Source organism: Plasmodium berghei (assembly GCF_900002375.2).
Source record: "Plasmodium berghei ANKA genome assembly, chromosome: 14".
Taxonomy (NCBI): Eukaryota; Apicomplexa; class Aconoidasida; order Haemosporida; family Plasmodiidae; genus Plasmodium; species Plasmodium berghei.
In genome coordinates this window covers 2023952-2045739 of record NC_036172.2, presented here as the reverse complement: position 1 = coordinate 2045739, position 21788 = coordinate 2023952, and the positions used below count along the sequence as shown (strand labels likewise).

Below are 21788 nucleotides of genomic sequence, written 5' to 3'. Positions count from 1 at the left end.
TTTTGGGGTAATATATTTTTTTTTTTTTAAATCGAACGTTATAACATTTTATTTTTAAAAACTTTTACTATATAGTTTGTGTGAATACAAATATATTCATAATATATATTTATTATATATATGTAGTATATTACAATGTATTGCATTGTAGGTAAGGCATACATATATGCATATTTATTTTTGATTAATGCGTAGTTACATTATATTTGTAGTTATATCACGCAGTTTTATTTAAAACGCGTAATTCCAGCACCTTTTTTATTTATATAGAAAAATAGAAACTTTATATTTATATGTATAGTTATATGTGCATCATTCCAAATGATTCCGCGATATTATAATTAAAATATTCACAAAAAATTAATAAGTAAAAAAATTTTATTTAGTTTTACAAAATATTAACTGTTACCTTTTATGGCACATTATTCTTTTTCGTTTGACCATTTATTTTGTCAAAAAAAATAAAATGGGTTTATATTTTATATTTCACAAATATTATAACAATTTTCCCATTTTATTTTTTTAATATTATTATATTTTCCATTTCAATTTTATTATTGGAAACTTATAAACATAAAGAGAGTTTTATTCATAATTGCAAACATAAATATGGTATTATATTATAGATTGACGTATTAATACATGATACTTTATCTATACAATTAATTTCATACTTATATAATACGCTAGCACCAATTTTTAAAGCATATATTATTAAACATACACATATATGTGAAGTTTCCAAAACGTTTCATATTCTGTTTTTTTTTAAATATAATTAATAATAAATGAGTACAATTGTATACTCCACTTAATTCATCAAACAAGATAAAAGATTTATTATGATATACAATTTTCTGTAAATTGGGCATTTTATTAATGTTTTTAATTATATTTATAAAATAAACTATTAATATGACACGTTGATATATGCACATATACATGCACACCATATACCCATAACAAGCTAATTAATTAACTTTTCTTTCACTATATGTAAAAAAAATAAATTATTTTTTCAAAAAAAGTAAAAAATAAAAAAGGAGCTTTAAAAATAAAGCAAAAATCCCAATTAACAAATCAAAAAAAGTGAAATGAGGAAAAATGTGCAAAAAAATATATACATATTATGTTTTAACAAAATTTAAAAAAAAGTGTGCATATAAATATATTTTAATTTCTTAAAAAAAATATAGAATATATATGCACAAGCATTCATATTAAAAATCTACAGTGGTACTAAAAATTTGTTCTCCTAAATTTATGTTTGGCATGATAGGATAATTGGAGGTTTCTTCAACATCATCAACTTCTGAATATACCATAATGGGATTTCTGACATTGTTTTTCATATTATTATATTCATAATTTTTATAATTATATGTAGATTTTTTATTACGTACACTATTTATATAATTCGGGAAATTATTATCCTCATTTTCGCAATCGCAATATCCTATATAATCACTATTCCCTATATAATTATTATAACTCAATTCACTAATTTTGTTGTTAATAACATTTATATTTCTTAATCTACTTATGTTCTTAGGGTTACTATTTGTGTCCTTTTCATCTTTTGAATTTTTTATGTTTCCAAATTGTTCTTCATCGCTCCAAGCTTCTGTATCAAAAAATGGGCAAAAGTAAATGATATAAAAATTAATAACATATCAATTTTTTCTTTATTTTATTTAACTCAAAATAAAAAAAAGATAAACATTGATACATATTTTAAATGCATACAAAAAATTATATATATATATATATATATCGCATTAATGTAAAAAATTATGTCATTTCCCCCTAAAAGGGAAACATATTTATGACCAATTGTTTTTGCATTATAATATTCCGAACTTTTATGAATATATTTTTCATTTTTTTCTAAGGAACTTGTATCGCTAAGATGACTATTCATTTTATTGATACAATTTTTTAAATTGCTATTCAACATATCCTTTGGCACATTTCTTTCTATTTTGTTTGAAATTTTTAAATTTTGTACTCACTTTTTGTATAAATGTTGGGAATTTTTTCCTGACTGTTCATGTTTTTTTCAGAATTTATATTTGTACCATAATGACTTTCTTTATATGCATTTGTTTTCTTTCGTTCTTTTTCATTTGTGATGGATTGCCAATTTAACTTATTTGGGGATTCATTTTTTTGAAAATTTGTTGAATCATTCTTATCAGGTTTGGTGAAAACCTTTTCGATGTCTTTATCCACTTGGTTAATTTCGTTAATAATATTGGAATTATTTAAAATGCTTATATAACTTTTTTTTTTTTTTTTTTTTAAATTAAAATATTTTAGCTCATTATAATTAGAAATAATTCCAGGCAATTTTACCAATTTGTTTGTTTCCTTTTTTCTATTTTTTTCTATTTTACTTATAATTCTTTTAAAAATATTTTTATTTACACTATTACTCATATTTGAATATAATAAATTAATTTTTTTTATTATTATTTTCATTAAAGAAAATAATTTAAAATAAATAGCTTCGATTAAAATCCTAGTTAGGACAGTGATATCAGTTTCGCATATTAAAACCCCATCTCTTAGAAAGTCAAGGATATATTCAAATCGATTACCTAAAGAATCAATGAATATAGAAATAAAATAATTAATATACACATATATATTGTTCAAACCTATACAGGTTTATAATATATGTTGCCAATTACACCACACTATATTACATAAAATATATATATAATATGATGTATATATTCAAACCGTTTCGATCGATAAATATTTCCCTCTTCTTGATATCGTCTATAAATTAGAATTAAAAAATAATAGTGTTTTTCAATTTCATGCCAATAAAATGTGGTTTACGAGTGGGTACTAATAAATATAATAGGATGGGTAATTTCATTCATGTTATTTATATTTACTTGATAAATCAGGCATATTGGTCAATTTTTCTAAAAAATGACAAAATAACATTATTGCAAATGTAACAAAATTTGTAAAATATTATTAGTTCACACACATATGTAACATAAATAAAAAAATATGTGGATATATGCAACTATTGACATATTTATATAAAAACATATTTTTCAAAGTTTCTTTTTCCAGTGCTTATAATATATACCTTGTACTATTTCGTATAAACGCGAATTTTTGTATCGAGATATTAAATTAAGAGTAGTCATGTAAATTTTTCCTCCTGCATTTATACTAATTATATGTTCTATATAGAAATAAAATATGATAGGGAAATATGAAGCTATGGAAAATATATTAAATTAAATAGTTCTATGTGTTATTAAAATTTCCCTAAAAGACATTATACCTTTGTTTAATTTCTCCATAATTTTAATAAATTTTGTTCGTAATTTAAAAAAAAAGAGCAATGGTCTATATTATATGTGTATATGTACATGCATATATATATATGTGGATATTCTATAGCTACATATAGGTATAGCTATTAATTTATTTGTGAATTAATTACTATTATTAACTGTTCATAAATTTTCACACAATTTTGTTCATTAGTTTATTTGGATATATATACATGCATGTGCTTATATATTATATTTTTAATTGTGTATATGAATTAAATTAGTCATATAATTTGATAAACATTCATAAATCCCCACATTAAAAATAGTTAGGATATATATATATATATATATAAAGAGAGAGGGGAAATATGCAAGTACAAATGTATGTATTTATGTAGGAATGCTTATATTATACATTTGTATATATAAAAAAAAACAATAAGATAGAGTCTAGGAAAAATAAGATATGTAAAAGTTGAGCATAATGATTAATATAGTGAGATATATACTTTTGTATTTTGATATTTTTAATATATATATATTTTTTTTTATACTTTCACACATTATAATTTTTTTTTATCAAAATGTAGCGTAGCTTTTAAGGTTTAAACATCAATATATACGGGCTTATATTTTATATAACTTTTTAATGTTTGAATTTTGTATATATATAAAAATCGAAAAAAGTGTAATATTTTCTATAAATGTTTCTATGAATATTTAATATGTAAATTAATAAATATTTCATTTTAATCATTAATATATATACATATATTAAAAATGTTCTAAAACACTCTTAAATAGTTATATATTTTTCCATATAATTGTAAAGAATAAATTTCATTTGCAAATAGTAATAAAGGTAAAAAAAAAAAAAAATTAACCGAGAAATAGTATTAGTGTACTTTATATATTTTTACCATGCGCAAATGATAAATTATATATTCATAATAATACATATAAACATTTAATATAATTTTATTTTATTATTACTTTTTTAAAGATATTTCGCTACTGTTTAAAATATAATGAAAAAATAAGAAGACAATAAACTACTAAGATAACATCCATAAGTATGGAAATAAAATAATTGAAAATCAAAATAGTTCCTTTTTTAAAAAAATTAAATTTTATATTATTTAAATATATTGTTAAGGCTATTATATTATGATCATTTTGTTGCCATACATAATTTACACCATTATGTATTTGTATATAAAGGCACTTTTTTTTACGCCCAATAATTTGACATGTCGTTTTTTTATTAGTATAAATCGAATAATAGTTAATAATTTTCCATTTTAAATAATATTTCCTTTTTCTATATATAACAAAATACTTATCTGTGTACTCACATAAAATAGTATATATATGAACAAAGTCATAAATAAAACTCAATGAATAAGTTTATACTTTAATATTATGAATTATTTACAATACGGTTTTAATGAACTGCAATTATTATTCCATATTTTGCAAATGCACAAATATTAAAACATTACACTAAACTAAATATTGTGCGTAATTTATGGGTAATATATTGCAAATACAAAGGGGGTTATATGTGAAATGGAATTATTTGATAATCCGTTTTTATGGATATTATATTATAAATGTAAATTAATATACTTTTTTAATATAATAGTAAAAACAATTTAAATAATAAAATATATTTTACCTATTTTGTATTATTAATTTATATTTTTTCAAAGTTTTTATAAAAATATAACAAAACACTAAATACGTACATAACTAATTGTAGTAATCTCTGTATAATCAAATAAAACAAATTATTTAGAAAAATATATATATATATATATTATTGCTATAAAAAATTATAATAATTTTTTATTATTTGTTTGGAAGTGCAAAAGCAAAATGCCGACAAAAAATCGTGTGATATGAATAAAAAATAAAATATAGATTGTATGCTATAAGTTTGAATCATAAATTAATAAATAAGTACCAAACAAATGAATGAAAATAAATAAATGTTAACAATTTTAAAATCAATAAATAATTTTATGCTATGATTTATAAATAATTTTTATATTAATTAAAACAGTTTAACTAAATAATAAATACATTAAGACATTATTAAGTAATTTAAATATTATAATAACAGCAAATTAATACATGAATGCTAATTGCTAAATATTTGCTTTATATCGGTTAAAATCCCGAATAATTTTAACTTTATATTTATTTGTTTATTTGTTTGCTTGTTTGTTTGCTTGTTTGTTCGGTTGTTTGTTCGGTTGTTTGTTCGGTTGTTTGTTCGGTTGTTTGTTCGGTTGTTTGTTTGCTTGTTTGTTCGGTTGTTTGTTTGTTTGATTATGATTTTTAACACACATTTGTCATATATATTAAAGTACATGAATATTTGTATCTATATATAAATATGCATAATATAGTTGTGTATATGTTTATATAAATGGATATTCAAGTAACATATAGTTCATTTTCTATATTCCTCAAACATAATTAATAGCCAAATTAAAAAAAAATGGAATTAATAACTCGCCCCGATCAGCATTTCACTATCATGTCTTATAATGTTCAAATGATACCTGTCCCTATAAGTACAAAAATAAATATAGGATATAGACAAAAGACGCTAGAAAAATATATTTGTGAACTTGATGATATTTATAATGCTGATATTCTTGTACTGAATGAGGTTTTTACCAAGCAGGCTTATAATATGTTCACAACTGGTGAAATCAAAAAACGATTTCCATATCATACTAGTATTTTAGGAGGAAAAATAAAAAATAAAATTAATTATGAAGATGATAATGATGATGACGAATATTATAACACTGATTTGTTTAGTAAAAATATCGAACGTGATATAAAAGAATTTATTTCGAATGATTATTGTAATAATGATATATATGATAAAATTGGGGAAGAAAATCAAGAATGTGGTTGTAGTAATACTGGTTCTCAGATTTATAAAAATGAAATAAAAAATCGTAAAAAACAAAAATCTATAAATTCAAATGGTCTATTTTGTAATGGTAGTGAAAAAAATGCGAATGTCTCTATACGTGAAGAAGGCAAAAATAATAACACATGTTCAGATAAATCAATTAAAAATAATATTAATAATACAAATAAGTTTAATAATCAAAATTGTGAAACATGTAAAGATGAGAATAATAAAATAAATGGCAATAATATGATATCATCTACTTGCTACACAATTAATGATAGCAAAGATATCATGAAAAAAAAAAAAAAAAAAAAAAAACAAAGAAAAAAAGAAAAACGAAAAGAAGATCCACCACCATTCGATTCTATTTCAGGAGAACCAAAGTTTCGTCATTTTTTAAACGGAGGTATAATAGTTTTATCAAAACATAAAATATTACAAAAACATGCATTAATATTTGAAAATTCTAAATTCCCTGAAATGTTTAGTGCAAAAGGAGCTATATATTTAAAATTTAATATAAAAAATAATGTTATACATGTGGTAGCAACACATTTACATGCTGGAAATAATAAGAGTGACGAAAAATGTCGACTTAAACAAATAGAAGAATTAACTAAATGGGTATATCATGGCATTCCAAGTACATTTATAAATAAATATGAACCCCTATTTTTTGTTGGTGATTTTAATATAAGATATATAAAAGATGAAAAATTTTTTAAAGAAATAACATCAAATAAATATTTAAACTGTGTAGTAACAAATAACACACTAGAAACAACTTATGATTCATCTATTAATGATTATTGTAGATATGTTGAAGACGATTTCGAACATAAATATGTTGATACTTTAGACTATATTTTAGTTTCTAAAGATTCAAATGTTAAAACAATAGTGCCACAAACAGCTGTACAGCGTGATTATAAACCGATTTCTATATTTAAAACAATGCTATGTTGCATCCCTTATCAGAGTATAAATATACATCATGCAAGTGATCATTTTCCTATATATGCTACTTTTAAATTGCCCAATGATAATTATAATTTATCTGAGCATGATTGCAAAAATAAAAATATATAAAAATTGAACATGATTTATTCCTTGGAAATTTTGAAAAATGAAGAACACCATTTAGAAAGAAAAAATAACTAATCAAATTTTTTATGCATCGAATTAATGCATAATTATTTATTGTTTGCGTATTCCGCTCCTTTTATTATATATATATATTTTTTTTTTTTTTCGTGTTAAGCATTTAAAAATTGTGAATAAAAATCATAATTTTTTTATAATTTTGAATAATCTTTATTCATTTGTTAACCTACTAAAACTGGCAGTTTAACTTAAACTTGAAATTAATATATATTCTTTTTATAATAATAAAAATATTTTTAAGAAAAAAACTTAATAATTTAATGAAAAAAACAATACATATTACATAAAATTGGGAATATGCGCAAATATAAATCTATAAAAAAAAAAAAGTCTTTTTCATTCTTCATATATAATAATACCAATTCTTTATAATAATTAGATTCATTTCTAGGTATTATACTGCATTTTTTGATAATAAAATTCGATAAGCCTAACAATGTATAAAAATCTTAATCCCTCATAAAATATCACAGGAGGCTTGACTTTTTTTGTATTACTAAAAATTTTAAAAAGAAACTCAAACATAATATGATGGCTATATAATGTGTAAAAAATGGGAGAAATAATAAGGCCGATATATGAACAAAAAAGTGTAAATATCATTTAAACTTACTTAAAGAACGATTCTATCAAAAATAGCATGTTCATGATAATGTGGCCTCTGTTGGTTGCAGATTCCATTTCCTAAAGACGTTGAAAAAAAAAAAAAAAAAAAATGAAATAAAGAAAAATATGTCTTGATATTTGTTCAATTTTTATCACATATAAACTTACATGATATATGAGTTTCTGCTTCTCTATGTTTGACATTGGAGAATATAATATTTCTGGAATATTTTCATCAGAATTTCTTTTTTTGAAAAATGTTCGTAATATGTTTATAAAAACATGAGAAAAATGAACAATTGCTTGAAAGCTAGTATCATTGGGATAAGAAAAACTGTTAATAAATATATCATATGAAATTGTATTTTTATATTTTAACAAATCCATAAACGCATTTTCATTATTGCCACTTTTATTTTTTTTTATAACTATAATAAATTTTCCATAGGATGCAAAAAATGGGATAATAAAATAAGATTCTTCAAGTATATAATTAGATAAATGATTTAAAAATTGGTCATAGATTTTATTATTCTTTATAATATTATTACATGTTTCTTTTAATTTTAAAAATTCTAAATATTTTACAATTTGTACATTACAACAATATACTGATGGAATTTCTGATAAATAAGTATAATTATATTCATATTTAAAAAAATATTTTTTTTTATATATTTCTTCATAATTATAATTTAGGCTATTTATAATCATGTTTATACATTCAATGTTTGGTATGTAATTAGAATTATATAATGTTTGTATATTATATAAATACCTGTCTTTTATTTTAAACTCTTTGAAAAAAAATTTACAATAATCAGGTATATCTTTATCATATTCAATATAATATAAAATATTTTCTAACTTTTCTCGCAATAATTTTTCGTTAAAAATTTCTTTTAAACTACATGATAATATTCTATAATTTTTTAAAGGTATATATGATATATATTTTTTTTTTTTTTTCTGTCTGTCTTTATAATTACAACTATTTATTTCAGAATCAGTAAAAAAATATTTTCTTAAAAAAAAATTATTTATTATATTATTTTCTTTTTTTCCTTTTAATTCATCTTGGCTATTTTTACAATTTAATATAATATCAGTTTCATTTTTTAAATACTTTTCTATTCCTGAATTGATAAATATAAAATTACCCATTTCTTTTAATTCTTTTTTTAATTTGTTAATATCTTTTACTATGGAAAATAGTATAGACAAACAAATTTTATATGCCCTTTGCAATTTATTACACTTAAATTTGTTTACTTTTTTCTCCCATATTTTTTTATATTTATTATCAAATTTTTTATTTTTTATTAAATCAGATAATTTTTTTATTTTTTTAATAAATTCTATTTTTTCATCGTAGTGATTTTCTACACTACAATTTGTATTACATTCTAGACTTTTTTTTAATGCCTCTCTATATGAATATTTATCTATATGTTTTGTTTTATTTTTTAAAAAATTTATTATTTGTTTATCTTCTTCTTCTTCATCGCTTAGTTTGTTTTCACATTCCTCATTTTCTTGGTTACTCATTTCCACGGATTCATCTTCACCCTGCTTTAAGCATGTATCGCTCTCCTCACCACATATATCGATATCATTATCACATACATCATTCTTATTTTTTTGATCCTTTTCTTCATTTTGAGATACGGGCACTTGATCTAAATTGGTGTTCATTTGTTGGGTAACATTGTTGTTTTCTTTATTTATCACTAGTTCATTTAATAGAACATTAGTTTGATCAATTTTTAAATTTGTTTGATTGTTAATTATTTCATTATGTACAATATCACTACTTTCTACTTGTGCATAATTTTGGGTATCATTTTCTACTTTTCCCACTTTAGAAGAATGCATATTGATCTCCATATTAAAAACCTGATAAAAACTATTTTCATTGCTTGCTTTATCTGCTTTGTTTTTTTTTTCTTTCTTATTAATATAGTCATTTGAACTGATAATCATTTTAGCATGATTATAAAAACTAAGAATTAGTTTTTCTATAGAGTTTTTTTTGGGTTCTGGTTTACTACTATTTTCAGCACCTTGTTCAAAGGATGAAATAACGATGTTATTTTTTTTTTCATTAGATTCATCAATTTCTTGAGTAGATGTAGATAATTGGCTAGCTTTTAATGATTCTGAATTTGAGAATATCATATGTGCATTTTTTTTTTTTAAATCGATAGAATCATCTAAATTTGAAGCCCAGCTTTCTTCATCACTACATGACAAGACTGTATCTGTTTTTAAAACTTGAGTATTATTATTTCCTATTTCGCTATTTGGGTGTTCATTTATTTTTGATATTCCATAGAATAAATCAGGAATTTTATTTAACTCATTATAAATTTGTTTGTTACATTCATTCATAGATAAAAATAAAAATTCTTCATCTGATTTTTTATTTTTCAATATTTTTAGTTTTTTTTTTATCTCTTCTATATTATTAGATTGATTTTGTTTTTTTATTTGTTTTACTAATTTAGTACTTTTTTCTTTTATTTGATTTACAAATTTGTTTGAAAATATTCCAGTATCACTTTTTTCCGTTTCATAAATTAAAACATCATAAAAATACTCCACAAATAAAGCAATTTGTTCATATATCAAATTCATTTTGTCATTGTTTTGTGAATCAGTTTCTTTATCTCCTTTGTCTTCTCCAATTTCTTTTTCTTTACCAAGGGAGTCAAGAAATGTGTCTATGTGTGGTATAGCCCTATGGCCAATATAATTTAACACATTGATAACATCAACAAAATAATAATAATTTTTCAAATTTGCAAAAAATATTGTATTAAATATAAAAAATAATCCATATTTTTCATTAACTAAATTAACAAAAATATTATTTATATTATCTTTTGACAATTTTTTATTTTCATTTATTCTATAGTTTATTATATTATTTTTTTTTTTTTGACAATTTTTTATTTCAGAATAAATATGCTCATTATTTGGTTGTATTGTCTTTACAATATTGTATGATTTATTTTTGTTATCATTTTCTTTTATTAATTCATTGCATAGTTGAAGGCATATTATATCTTGAACATTTTCTTTATTAAAAAATTCATAAATACTTAATAATGACTTTAACAGTGTTATATGATCAAATGTGTTTCTATAACTTTTGTTTAAAATTATATTTTTTTTATTAGCATTTGGGATATTGTAAACATTTTTTTTTTTTCTTTTTTTTTTTCCATATTCACTTTCATTTCTTGTTTTAAATACTGTTTGACATAAATTACTTATTTTCTCGTATAACCATATTTTTCCACTATTATAACTATCAATGCATATTACTCCTTTTTCTTGATTTAGTTTGTATTTTTCATCATTGCTGCATATTTTATAATTTAGACAATTTATTTTTTGTTTTTTTATTACAATGTTTGCCATTTTTATCGAATTGTGTATGCAGATATAAAAAATAAACTACAGTAAGAAGTTAAAGAATAGACAATAATAAACATACAAAAATTACAAAAATATGAGAAAAAAAAGTCAATAAAAATAAATGAAAGGATTATGCATAATTAAATGAGCAAATATTATCTCATATATATATATGCCTCTTTGCATACATTTAAAATTTGTTTATTTCTCCATTTCTTCACAATTATACATAAACATTCATTTGTTCAATGATCAAATATGTTACTAAAAATATATCAAATAAAGTAAAAAAAAAAAAAATGAAAAAAATAAGGTGATATTTTGTCTCAATAATACTTTTTCATTTTAATAAAATCCGCACAAATTTTATAAAAATATAATACACACACAAAGATGGATATATATAAGTATACAAATAATATGTGTAAATTATGGTAAAAATTATTACAAATGTATAATTCTTTATATGATATTAAAAATAAAAGCAAACAAATTTTATAAGCAACTTTATTACAATTAAATCGTAATATTTTTTATGTATTTACAAATTTTGTGTATTTTTTTTAATAAATCTCATCATATTATGATCGAATATATTTTTATATACATTATAAATCACGCGATTTTGTTCTTATAAGATTAGAAAATTAAATAAGAAAATTAAATAAGAAAATTATTATACATATTTTTTTTAAATAAAAATAAAGCCCACATTGTGGTTATATATTCATAAAATTTTAAAATACAATTTTTTAAAGTATTTACCCAAATATATGTACACCATTTTAATTAATTTTTTTTACATGCATTTTATATTTCCATAAAACATGAAGGAAAATATTTGATAAATATATATATATATTTGTATGCACAATATTTTATTTATTATTTATTTATCATGTCTTATTTCATTTAACCCTATACAACTTGTTATTTGTTTCAAAGGCATAAATTATATGTATATAATTAGCACATACTCCTTATTTAATTCAAATTTACATTTATTTTTTTTCTCGACAATTAGCATTGTCTTCCTACACTTCGATGTCTGTCTAGAACGTTATTTCCTGAACATCACAAGAAAAGTAACAAAAGTAAAAAGCAGCAAAAATAGAAAAACAGAAAAAATAACATTGATAATATACTGTAGGTTGAAGAAATGGAGCTAAGTATAAAAGAAAAAAAGAAACTTTTGGAAAATTTAAAACATCGAATGTTAAGAATTGAAAGGGTTATAGGTGATATAACATTCTATGACAAAAATAATCAGTTAAAAAAAAAACTTTCTGAAAAATCTTTTGATAATAAAAAAAATAATTTAATAGAAGAATTTACCGAAAGTTCAAATCAATTTGATGATTTTGAAAACTCGGATAAATATAAAAACAATTTAGATCAAATCAAATCATCTTTGCAAAATCTTTCAATAGGTAAAACATATGCATTTAAATGCACACCATAATGTTTTCAATACATTTCAATATTTCATAATTATATTAGATTTTTGTGACGAAAAAAAGAAAAACGAACTAATGGAAATTGTCAAAAAACATAAACATAATAATAGTATTTCAGTTCATATATGTATCATCAAATTAATACTTGAACAAATATCAAAAGATTTTCTGAATGATGTTTATAACCAATGTAAGATTGTAAAATAATTATTGTTATATTAAACATTTTTAATTCTTTTATTTTAGTATAATTTTAAAAAATAAGTATAAAAAATTATACCATTGTTAAGAACTATTCACACATTTATATCCATATTTTTTTTAGATAAAGAATTTTACATTTATATTCATAGCAGTAGTATATTAGATGTATATAGTGCATTTGAATATAAAAGAAATATTATATTGTCTCATATAAATTTTATGAAATGCTATAGCTCTCAAATTAAACAAACAATTGAATTAAAGGATTATATAAATAGCCATAAAATATCAGGTTATCGAATTAAATAAATATAAATATTCTTTTGCATACAATAATTTTTTTATGCTAACTTTTATAAATGGTCTACTTTCTATGACTCGATTTTGTTATTACACCCAACATTGTATATGCATATTTTTTTATTTGGCTATGTTTTCCTCAAATTTGCAGAAACTGACTCATTTATGAATCGACTAAACGAGATAGAAACAAAAAGCGGCGTTTTATTTTCAAAAATTTCGGCAATTAATGCTTCCTTAGAAAATGCCACATATAAATATGCCTTAATAGTATGAAAAATAAAAACAAGAACGATTAAACCCGTTTATCTCATATTTGTCCGCATTCGTATATATATATATGCATGTATGTATATACGTATTTATGCATTTGTTTTGGAATAACTACTTATTTTCAGACAAAGATTTTTTCTTTAATTCTTTCGAAGCGCAAATCCAATATATCTTAATTAAAAACAACAAATACAAAAATAATTAAAATAAAGAGTTCAAAATAAAAAGTTAAAAAAAAAAAATTATCCCTTATTATATGCAGAAGGAATAAATAAATTTTCATTTTTAGTATAATAAACATATAAAGTTGGTTTAATTGCATTTTATTTGTTTTATTTTTTTGCATTTAAAATTAAGAAGCTTGGCTTCTTATACATTTAGATATTTGTATGTAACAACAATTGTGCATTGATATAAGCATTATTTTTCCATTTAAATTTTCTAGCAATTTCCTCATATGTTTTCTAATTTATGTACATCATTTATTTGCTAATTATTTATTTTTTGTTTTAAACAAATATTTAACGCCCCTCGGTCGAAAGCAATTTCCTCATTGAACTAGTTAATGCACCCAACCCAATGGCTGTAAAAAAGTTGATACTAAATCGGATATTTTGAGAATTATTTGATGGAAATAAACCAGATAAAAATGGGGATATTGCAGGGTGGTTAATTTTAAAATAAAATGTTTTAATTCCCATATTATTTGTTAATTCTTGTAATAATATTTTAATAAAAATTCTTGTAGAAGATGTAGTATCTTCTTCAGTTAATTTGATTAAAGTAAATACTTTCCATGAAATAGCATCTGTATATAAAAGATGTGCAAAAAATTTTGAGCAATTTCTTAATTTAGCTGTTTCTAATCTATGAGCTGTATTATATGAATTTTCAAAACATTTTTCAAAATTTTCTTGATAAATAATTTTTAATTTACATAATCTTTCACCTTGTAATGCATAAAATTTTTGAAAAGTTTTTTCCATGCAACAACAATCTATAAGCATATTACAAATTTCTATTTCATATCCACTTTTAATTGTTAATTTTAATAGTTTATGTACACATTCTTCAAAACTTAAAGATGACATAATTGATAAATATATATTTTTTCTTAAATTAATTAAATATTGTTCTGTCATATCATGTATTTCTTCTTTATTTTCATCCTCTTCTACATTACTTGATTCATCACTTGTGTTTTTTTTTTCAGAATCTGTGCTACTATTAGTATAATCTTCACTTTTGCTATTGTCACTAATTGTATCACTATCACTTCCTTTTTTGTCTTTTTGTTTATTTCTTGAATTATCATTTCCATCTAATAGTTCCCGTGAAATGTCAGCCCATTCCTGATTTTCTTTTTCATATTGCTCATATGAAACTTCTCTAAAAATATTTAATTCTTCTTGGTTATTAATATTTTCATCTAATAAATCTATTTCATGAACTATTTTGTCATCGTCACTAATTATATCTAAATCTTCTATAATTGTAGGAAAATCTTTAAAATAGTCTTTTCTATAATTCCATAATTTTTCAATATCATATTGCGTTTTAACATTTATATTTCCTTCTTGTATAATATCTTTTAATCTATCAAAAATAATATCTAATCCACTTCTACATATATTCATATACAGTTGACCTACTTCAGCTAAAAAATATGTACATACTTGAATGGAATCATTTGTTATATTTTGTAATAATAATGAACATAATTGTAATCCTGCTATCTCATTAAGTATTCTTTGATTTATCATATGTGCTATGAATTTAACACTATTAAAACATGCAATTTTATCACATCTTTTGTAAGCTCTTCTAAAATGTAATATAGTTCTATGTATTGTTAATAAGCCAATGTTTGGAAATTTTGAATTAACAATACATAAAAGACATGTAAAAACATTTGTAAATGCTGGAGAGCTTAACTGTGCATGTAATATGGCGTGACTAAATATTCCTTTTCCTCTTATCAAATTACATTCAAATAACTCATAACATATTTCTTCAATATTATCTATATTTACTTTATTAACTATATTATTTATTTTTTTTTTTAATTTCATCCATTCATTTTTTTGATATACGGTACCTTTTTCATTTGTTATTTCATTTTGTAATCTTTCTAATTTAAAAGGTGGAATATATATCCCTCCTGTTCTTCCTATATCTTCTGTAGTAATATTTGCTATTTTTTTTTTTGCATATTCAATTAAATTTTCATTAATTTCGACATCTTTATTTATATCTTCATCAAATGGATCATATTTTTTTTCTTCACTTTGTCTATTTCTTTCATTTTCTCGTTTTTTATACTTTATATTTTTTTCTCGACGCTTAGTTAGTTCACTAATACTACTACTATTTCGTCTAAATTTATGTTTATATCTTTCCCGTTCCCATTGAGGAATGTGCTTTTCTATTTTCATTTTGTGGACATAACCACTCGAATCACTCACTGAATCTGAATTTTTTTTATAAGATGATGAAATAGATGACGATCTTTTTTTACTTTTTACTTTATCTCTTTTTTGATAATACTTTTTGTCTTTTTTTTTTTTTTTATCAAATTCATTTGAACTGTTTGATACAGTTCTTTTCATATCCCTTGGTTTATTATATTTTTTATTTCGAAAATGCTTTCTTTCTTTTTCTTGGATTCTTTTCATGTAGCTACTATTACTTCGTCCTCTCTTTAATTTATTTCGGTCATTTTTATTTTTTTTTTTATAATGTGTATTATTATCTTCATTTTCTTCAGAATCACTTACTTTTTTTTTTTTTTTTTTTTTTTCATTTGAGCCTTTACTTGTTTTCTCATGTCTATTATTTTGATATTCCTCTTCTTCAGTTTTGGAACTTTTTTCATTTTCATTTATCTGATTCTTTACAGATTTATTTTTTATTTCACTTGTTTCAGAGCTTGATAATTTATTTCCTACATTCCTTTTTCTTTTTAATTTGATCGATTTTTGAGATTGATTTTTATGACTATTATTTGTGTCGCTACTGCTATTGTTGTTATAACTTTCGACAGAACTTATGCTGTGGCTGTTTTTGTGTTTTTCCTTTTTGTCTAGCTTAGTATCACTTTCTTTGTCACTTTCTTTGTCATTTGAATATCTTCTACCGTTTTCGTTTTTATTTTTGCTCAAAGTTTTTTTTTCCTTTTGAGCTATTCGTTTGTGAATATCATCAATATCTTTTTTTTTCTTTCTCATTTTCTTTCCTTATTATCATTTTAAATATACTTTTAATTTTTACTTTATTCGGAAACAAATATAAATATTTGCATATATATATATAATTATATATTTCTTTATTTTAAAGGGAGTGTTTTATTTTAATTGGTAATAAAAAAATATTGTTCATTGTGATGCTCATTGTTTTTGGGTAATTTATTACAATCATTAAGTAATTATTATTATTACCATAAAAATAAAATATGTTTATAAAAATAAATTATTATTTTTTATAATTATATATTTTACTTTTTTTACTAATATTCTTACCCAGTTATAAACAAATTGTTGATCAATCGCGTAAAAAAAAAAAAAATTAACTTGCCATTTAGCAGGAAAATTTGCCAAAAAAAAATATTGAAAAATAATAAAGGGAATAAATCAAATATAAAGAAAAAAAATTAAGATAATTTCATTCTTCTATGAAGATAAAATAATTGTTATATGTTTAAAATATTTATTCCTTTAAATGTTCTTATCTTTTTGAAATAAAAATAATACAATTTGTCATTTGCGTCACAAATAAAAGAAATATCCCACTAAAATCCTAAATTTACAAAAAGAAGGATGTATAATAATTCAAATATAACGCCATTATGCATATGCTTATTTATTGTCTTAGATTGAACTCAATATTAAGCATGTTGTAAAGCACGACTATATATATATGGATATGTGGGGGAGGGAGCATTCATTTTTTTTTAATAAATGTTAGGAAAAGATCATCATGTTCTTATTTTTAAAATGGTATAATTAGAAAATTTTCCTTTAGCTTTAATTGTGTTTTTTTTCAAACTTATCGGCATATATGTATATACATACTATAGGAAATAGTGACATATAGTCTATAAAAATGTATATGCACACACATATATATGCGTATACAGGGAGATTTTTCTTTCTTCTTTTCCAACCGCTTCATTTATTTTATTCTATTTTATTTTAATATGTTATGTTGTTATTTACTGGAATTTATTGTAAATTAATTTTATACAATTTTTATTTAAAAATAAAACACTAGCAAAATGAGTAAACAAAAATATGAGAAAAATATATATATTCAAAATTAACTTTATCAAATTTAATAGTAATTTTAATTTATTTCTTTTAATTTTTCACTTTTTTTTTAAAACATGAAACAACATTTTAGTTCTTCTGCACACAAGGAAATTAACTTATGTAACCGTCAAAAAAATAACAAAAGATCTCTTATATTTTCTTTGAATAATAAATGTAATATTTAAAGAATGTTGTGAAAAAAATTGTCTGGTTTATGTAGAATTTCAATGTTCGAATTGTTTCAACATTAACATTAACATTATACATATATGTGCCTGTGTGTATATATATATAAGTAGGAATATTTACACCCCTTCTTTTTTTCCAGTTTTTTCCTATCCTTTAATTATATTTAATTTTAAAAAATTCGACATAGTTTTATTTTTTATTCTACTCTTTATTTTTTAATAGTTCAATTTATACTAAGCGGTTACTCGGAACAAAGTGATAAAACAGACGAAGATATAAATAATTTAAAGAAATTGCTAAAATTTGAATTATGTTTTATATTATACAACACTAATAAATATTCAAACCAGTGCAAATGGATACTTATTTTGTGGATGCCTGATGAAAATTTCGAAAAAGGAAAAGACAACAAAGATATGAAAAATGGGAAAAATGAGAAAAATCATAATCGCATATGCAATTTAAATAAACTGATATATCACAATTTAAAAAATAAAATTCTTGACATAATTAATGACAGTGATATTTTATATTTTCAAATTAAAACGTTTTTAGAGTTAGAAAAATGCATAAATCGTAATGTTGTTAAATTTAACACCCCCAATTCTATTAATACTAACTGCTTAGATATTCATACTGATAATGCAAAATATGAAATAGATAGAAATAAACAATTAAATATAAAAAGCTATCTTTATAACAATTACATTATAAATTTACAAATAAAAAATCTTTGTTACGATTTTATTGAAAAAAACAAAATATTTATAGACCATATTAAACTAGTAAAAGATGAAAAGGAGCCATGTTTGTTATTTTTAAAATTAAATACAAACAATTATAAAATAAAAAGTGATTATATAATAGTTCAAGATATAGAATACCTTAAAAATATAATAAATGATGAAAACATATTTTATACTGTTTATAAAATATTAGATACATATACTTTTTTTTTTGTGTGTAACGAGAAATGCAGTGTAAAAGACAAATTTGTTTATTCACTTTTTAAAGCAGAAATTATACAATTTTTGAAAAAAAATAATATTATCATTTTTTTAAGTATAGAAATAAGTAAGCCTAAACATGTTCTTGATTTTATTAATTCAGACATATTAAAAACAGAAAAAAAAAAAAAATACATATTCAAAAATAATTATATACACAACCAAAAAAAAAACTGAGAAAAAAACTCAAATAATATACAAACTAGCCACCATTTTGTTAATAATATAAAGCGGCCTTTTGCAGTGATTGGAAAACAAACATTTTAGAAAACTGAAGTGAAAATGGCAGCGAAGATAAAGTACATATCAATAGAAATCTGCCATTTTATAAACCTGTCATTTTACAAATCTACCAAAATCACAAGCTCAATAAAAACAGGAATCATTAAAACTTCACCTTTGGTAAGGACAAATACTAATATTCATATTCCATAGAAAAAAATGGAAAAATTGGAAAAAAAATGACGAAAGCTACTTATAATAGCGTATTAAAAATATATTCTTTAGCAAAATTTATGGAGAAAACACGTCAATAAAATTATATTTATTCGAAAAAGAAAGAATGGCAAATGCGAACAAGTAAGTGGCATTTGAAATATAAGGAAAATGAAGCACTGAAAAAACAAAATTACATATATATGTGTTTTTCATTCAAGATATATATTCATATTTTTATCTAAAAAAAATATTTTTTTCATTTAATTCAAAATAAAATTAATATATTATATATATATATATATATTCATTCAATGTATAAATATTATAGGGGCCACTATGATATCAAATTCACTTTGCAAATATTATTCGCACATTTTGAGTCCATACATATATATCCTGAATGTTGGCTAAATTTAATAAAGTTATGCTTCTCATTATTATTTTATATTTTTAATGCAAAATAAAGATAATTAAATTTTCTACAAATTTTAATGGTGTATAGTTTAGCATATAGGAAAAAAACAGAAAAGCAGAAAAATCAGAAAAAATATAAAAAAAACAAAAAATTACATTTTTTGCATATACTACATTTACATATTGAAATTTTTCTTTTTCCCACCCTTGAAAACAATATATGTGCATGACATCAGTATTTTGTACATAATATAATTATTATATTTTCATATATATTTAAATGACATATATATAGATCAATATATTTTTATATTATTTTTTTTTTTTTTTTAATTTATTTTATAAGCTTTACTAACAATCTGTTTGTAACATATATTAAGCATAATAAAAATAACATCCTACTTTTATAGTTATATTCAGGAAAAATATTAGGAAAAATATTAGGAAAAATACACAAAATTAAGCATACAAAATAAGAGCAAAATAAATACCCATTCTGCTCTCTAGAAATATTAATATATTTTTGCATATTGATTTATTATCATATTATAAAAATGGAATCTGAACAATTAAAGCAATTGAACGGAGATATAGAAGAATTAAAAACAATTTTATCTAAAGTAGTTCGGGAAAATGTAAAAAGGAAAATAAGCCGAGTCATAGAAGATATAACAGTTGAAATAGCAAAATTAAAACTTGATGAATTTCAAAAACCTAATAAAATAAATATTACAAATTCAGAAAAAAATGATAATAACATATCATATAGCTCTGTTCCATCTTTTGCTTGGAATCAAGAAAAAAATAAAGTAACTGTATTTTTAACAATTAAAAATATCCAAAATATTAGCAAAGAAAATATAATATCAGAATTTAACGAAAGAGATTTCGAAATAAAAATACATAATGTTGATTTTAAAAATTATCGATTTTGTATTAAAAAATTACATGATAAAATAATACCAAATAAATGTTCTATCAAAATTAAAAAGGATCTTATTCAGGTATATTTAATTAAACAAGATAATAAACAATGGGATAATCTTCATTTTAAAGAATCGCCTATGTCAAAAATTAGACCCCCAAAATTAAATGATCAAACTGAGCCGTCTGCTATGCTTATGGATATGATGAAGCAATTATATCAAGAAGGAGACAGTGACATGAAACGAACAATAGCAAAAGCTTGGTGCGAAGCCAATGATAAAAAAAATGATTTTGGTTCTGCTTTTTAAAATAAATAATTTTAATAACTTTAATGTAGATATAAATTTCATTATAATTATATAAAATGCAAATTTTTTATTCCAAATAAAAAGGTATTTACATTTATATTGTGTATATAATTTACTACTGTTTTTCAAAAGATCAAAATTGTATTCCCCTTTCAAACTGTTTCGCCTTTCTTTATTTATTATACTTTATTTTATTTTTATTTTTTTTATTATTGTGAAATATACATCCCATACTATACACCTCTTTTTGGAATATGAAAAATAAAGGATAAAACTGTGCTATATATTGTAGAATAATTTAAATTTCAAATAATTTTAATTATTAATTTGTTTACAATTTTAAAAGGTTATAAAAAATTAAATATAAATATAAATATAAAACAATATACACACCTGTTCATTATTTTATGTGCATTTTTATTTGTAGTATATTACGATATTCTTTTCAGATACGTATATACACAAAGTAAAATAAGATGCATCACATATAGAGAATACATATACAACGATCACTTTAAAAAAAATTAA

General features: G+C 21.4%; 7 protein-coding genes across 8 annotated transcripts; 4 read left to right on the top strand and 3 right to left on the bottom strand.

The window, feature by feature from the left end:
• Window positions 1-1220: 1220 nt before the first annotated feature.
• Window positions 1221-3329, bottom strand: PBANKA_1453200.1 (BTB/POZ domain-containing protein, putative; the record flags this gene model as incomplete). 2 transcript variants are annotated; one of them, XM_034567908.1, is made up of 6 exons in its annotated part: window positions 1221-1624; window positions 2013-2600; window positions 2746-2784; window positions 2907-2936; window positions 3110-3208; window positions 3311-3329. In XM_034567908.1, the coding sequence occupies 6 exons, from the start codon at window positions 3327-3329 to the stop codon at window positions 1221-1223; spliced, it is 1179 nt and encodes a 392-aa protein (XP_034424359.1). The 2 variants fall into 2 exon arrangements, with proteins under 2 accessions (XP_034424359.1, XP_034424358.1); XM_034567909.1 differs by lacking the exon at window positions 2907-2936.
• A 2482-nt stretch (window positions 3330-5811) lies between these two features.
• PBANKA_1453100 (sphingomyelin phosphodiesterase, putative) lies at window positions 5812-7332 on the top strand (the record flags this gene model as incomplete). The annotated part of the gene is made up of 1 exon (XM_034567906.1): window positions 5812-7332. The coding sequence occupies one exon, from the start codon at window positions 5812-5814 to the stop codon at window positions 7330-7332; it is 1521 nt and encodes a 506-aa protein (XP_034424357.1).
• A 462-nt stretch (window positions 7333-7794) lies between these two features.
• Window positions 7795-11439, bottom strand: PBANKA_1453000 (conserved Plasmodium protein, unknown function; the record flags this gene model as incomplete). Its single annotated transcript, XM_034567905.1, has 3 exons — window positions 7795-7903; window positions 8021-8091; window positions 8182-11439. 3 exons carry the CDS (start codon window positions 11437-11439, stop codon window positions 7795-7797), a joined length of 3438 nt encoding a protein of 1145 aa, XP_034424356.1.
• A 1156-nt stretch (window positions 11440-12595) lies between these two features.
• PBANKA_1452900 (conserved protein, unknown function) lies at window positions 12596-13846 on the top strand (the record flags this gene model as incomplete). The annotated part of the gene is made up of 5 exons (XM_034567904.1): window positions 12596-12866; window positions 12937-13083; window positions 13219-13389; window positions 13549-13667; window positions 13796-13846. 5 exons carry the CDS (start codon window positions 12596-12598, stop codon window positions 13844-13846), a joined length of 759 nt encoding a protein of 252 aa, XP_034424355.1.
• A 345-nt stretch (window positions 13847-14191) lies between these two features.
• PBANKA_1452800 (pre-mRNA-splicing factor CWC22, putative) lies at window positions 14192-16897 on the bottom strand (the record flags this gene model as incomplete). The annotated part of the gene is made up of 1 exon (XM_034567903.1): window positions 14192-16897. The coding sequence occupies one exon, from the start codon at window positions 16895-16897 to the stop codon at window positions 14192-14194; it is 2706 nt and encodes a 901-aa protein (XP_034424354.1).
• A 1154-nt stretch (window positions 16898-18051) lies between these two features.
• PBANKA_1452700 (conserved Plasmodium protein, unknown function) lies at window positions 18052-19350 on the top strand (the record flags this gene model as incomplete). The annotated part of the gene is made up of 2 exons (XM_034567902.1): window positions 18052-18151; window positions 18389-19350. 2 exons carry the CDS (start codon window positions 18052-18054, stop codon window positions 19348-19350), a joined length of 1062 nt encoding a protein of 353 aa, XP_034424353.1.
• A 1229-nt stretch (window positions 19351-20579) lies between these two features.
• PBANKA_1452600 (calcyclin binding protein, putative) lies at window positions 20580-21260 on the top strand (the record flags this gene model as incomplete). The annotated part of the gene is made up of 1 exon (XM_034567901.1): window positions 20580-21260. The coding sequence occupies one exon, from the start codon at window positions 20580-20582 to the stop codon at window positions 21258-21260; it is 681 nt and encodes a 226-aa protein (XP_034424352.1).
• Between the last annotated feature and the right edge of the window lie 528 nt (window positions 21261-21788).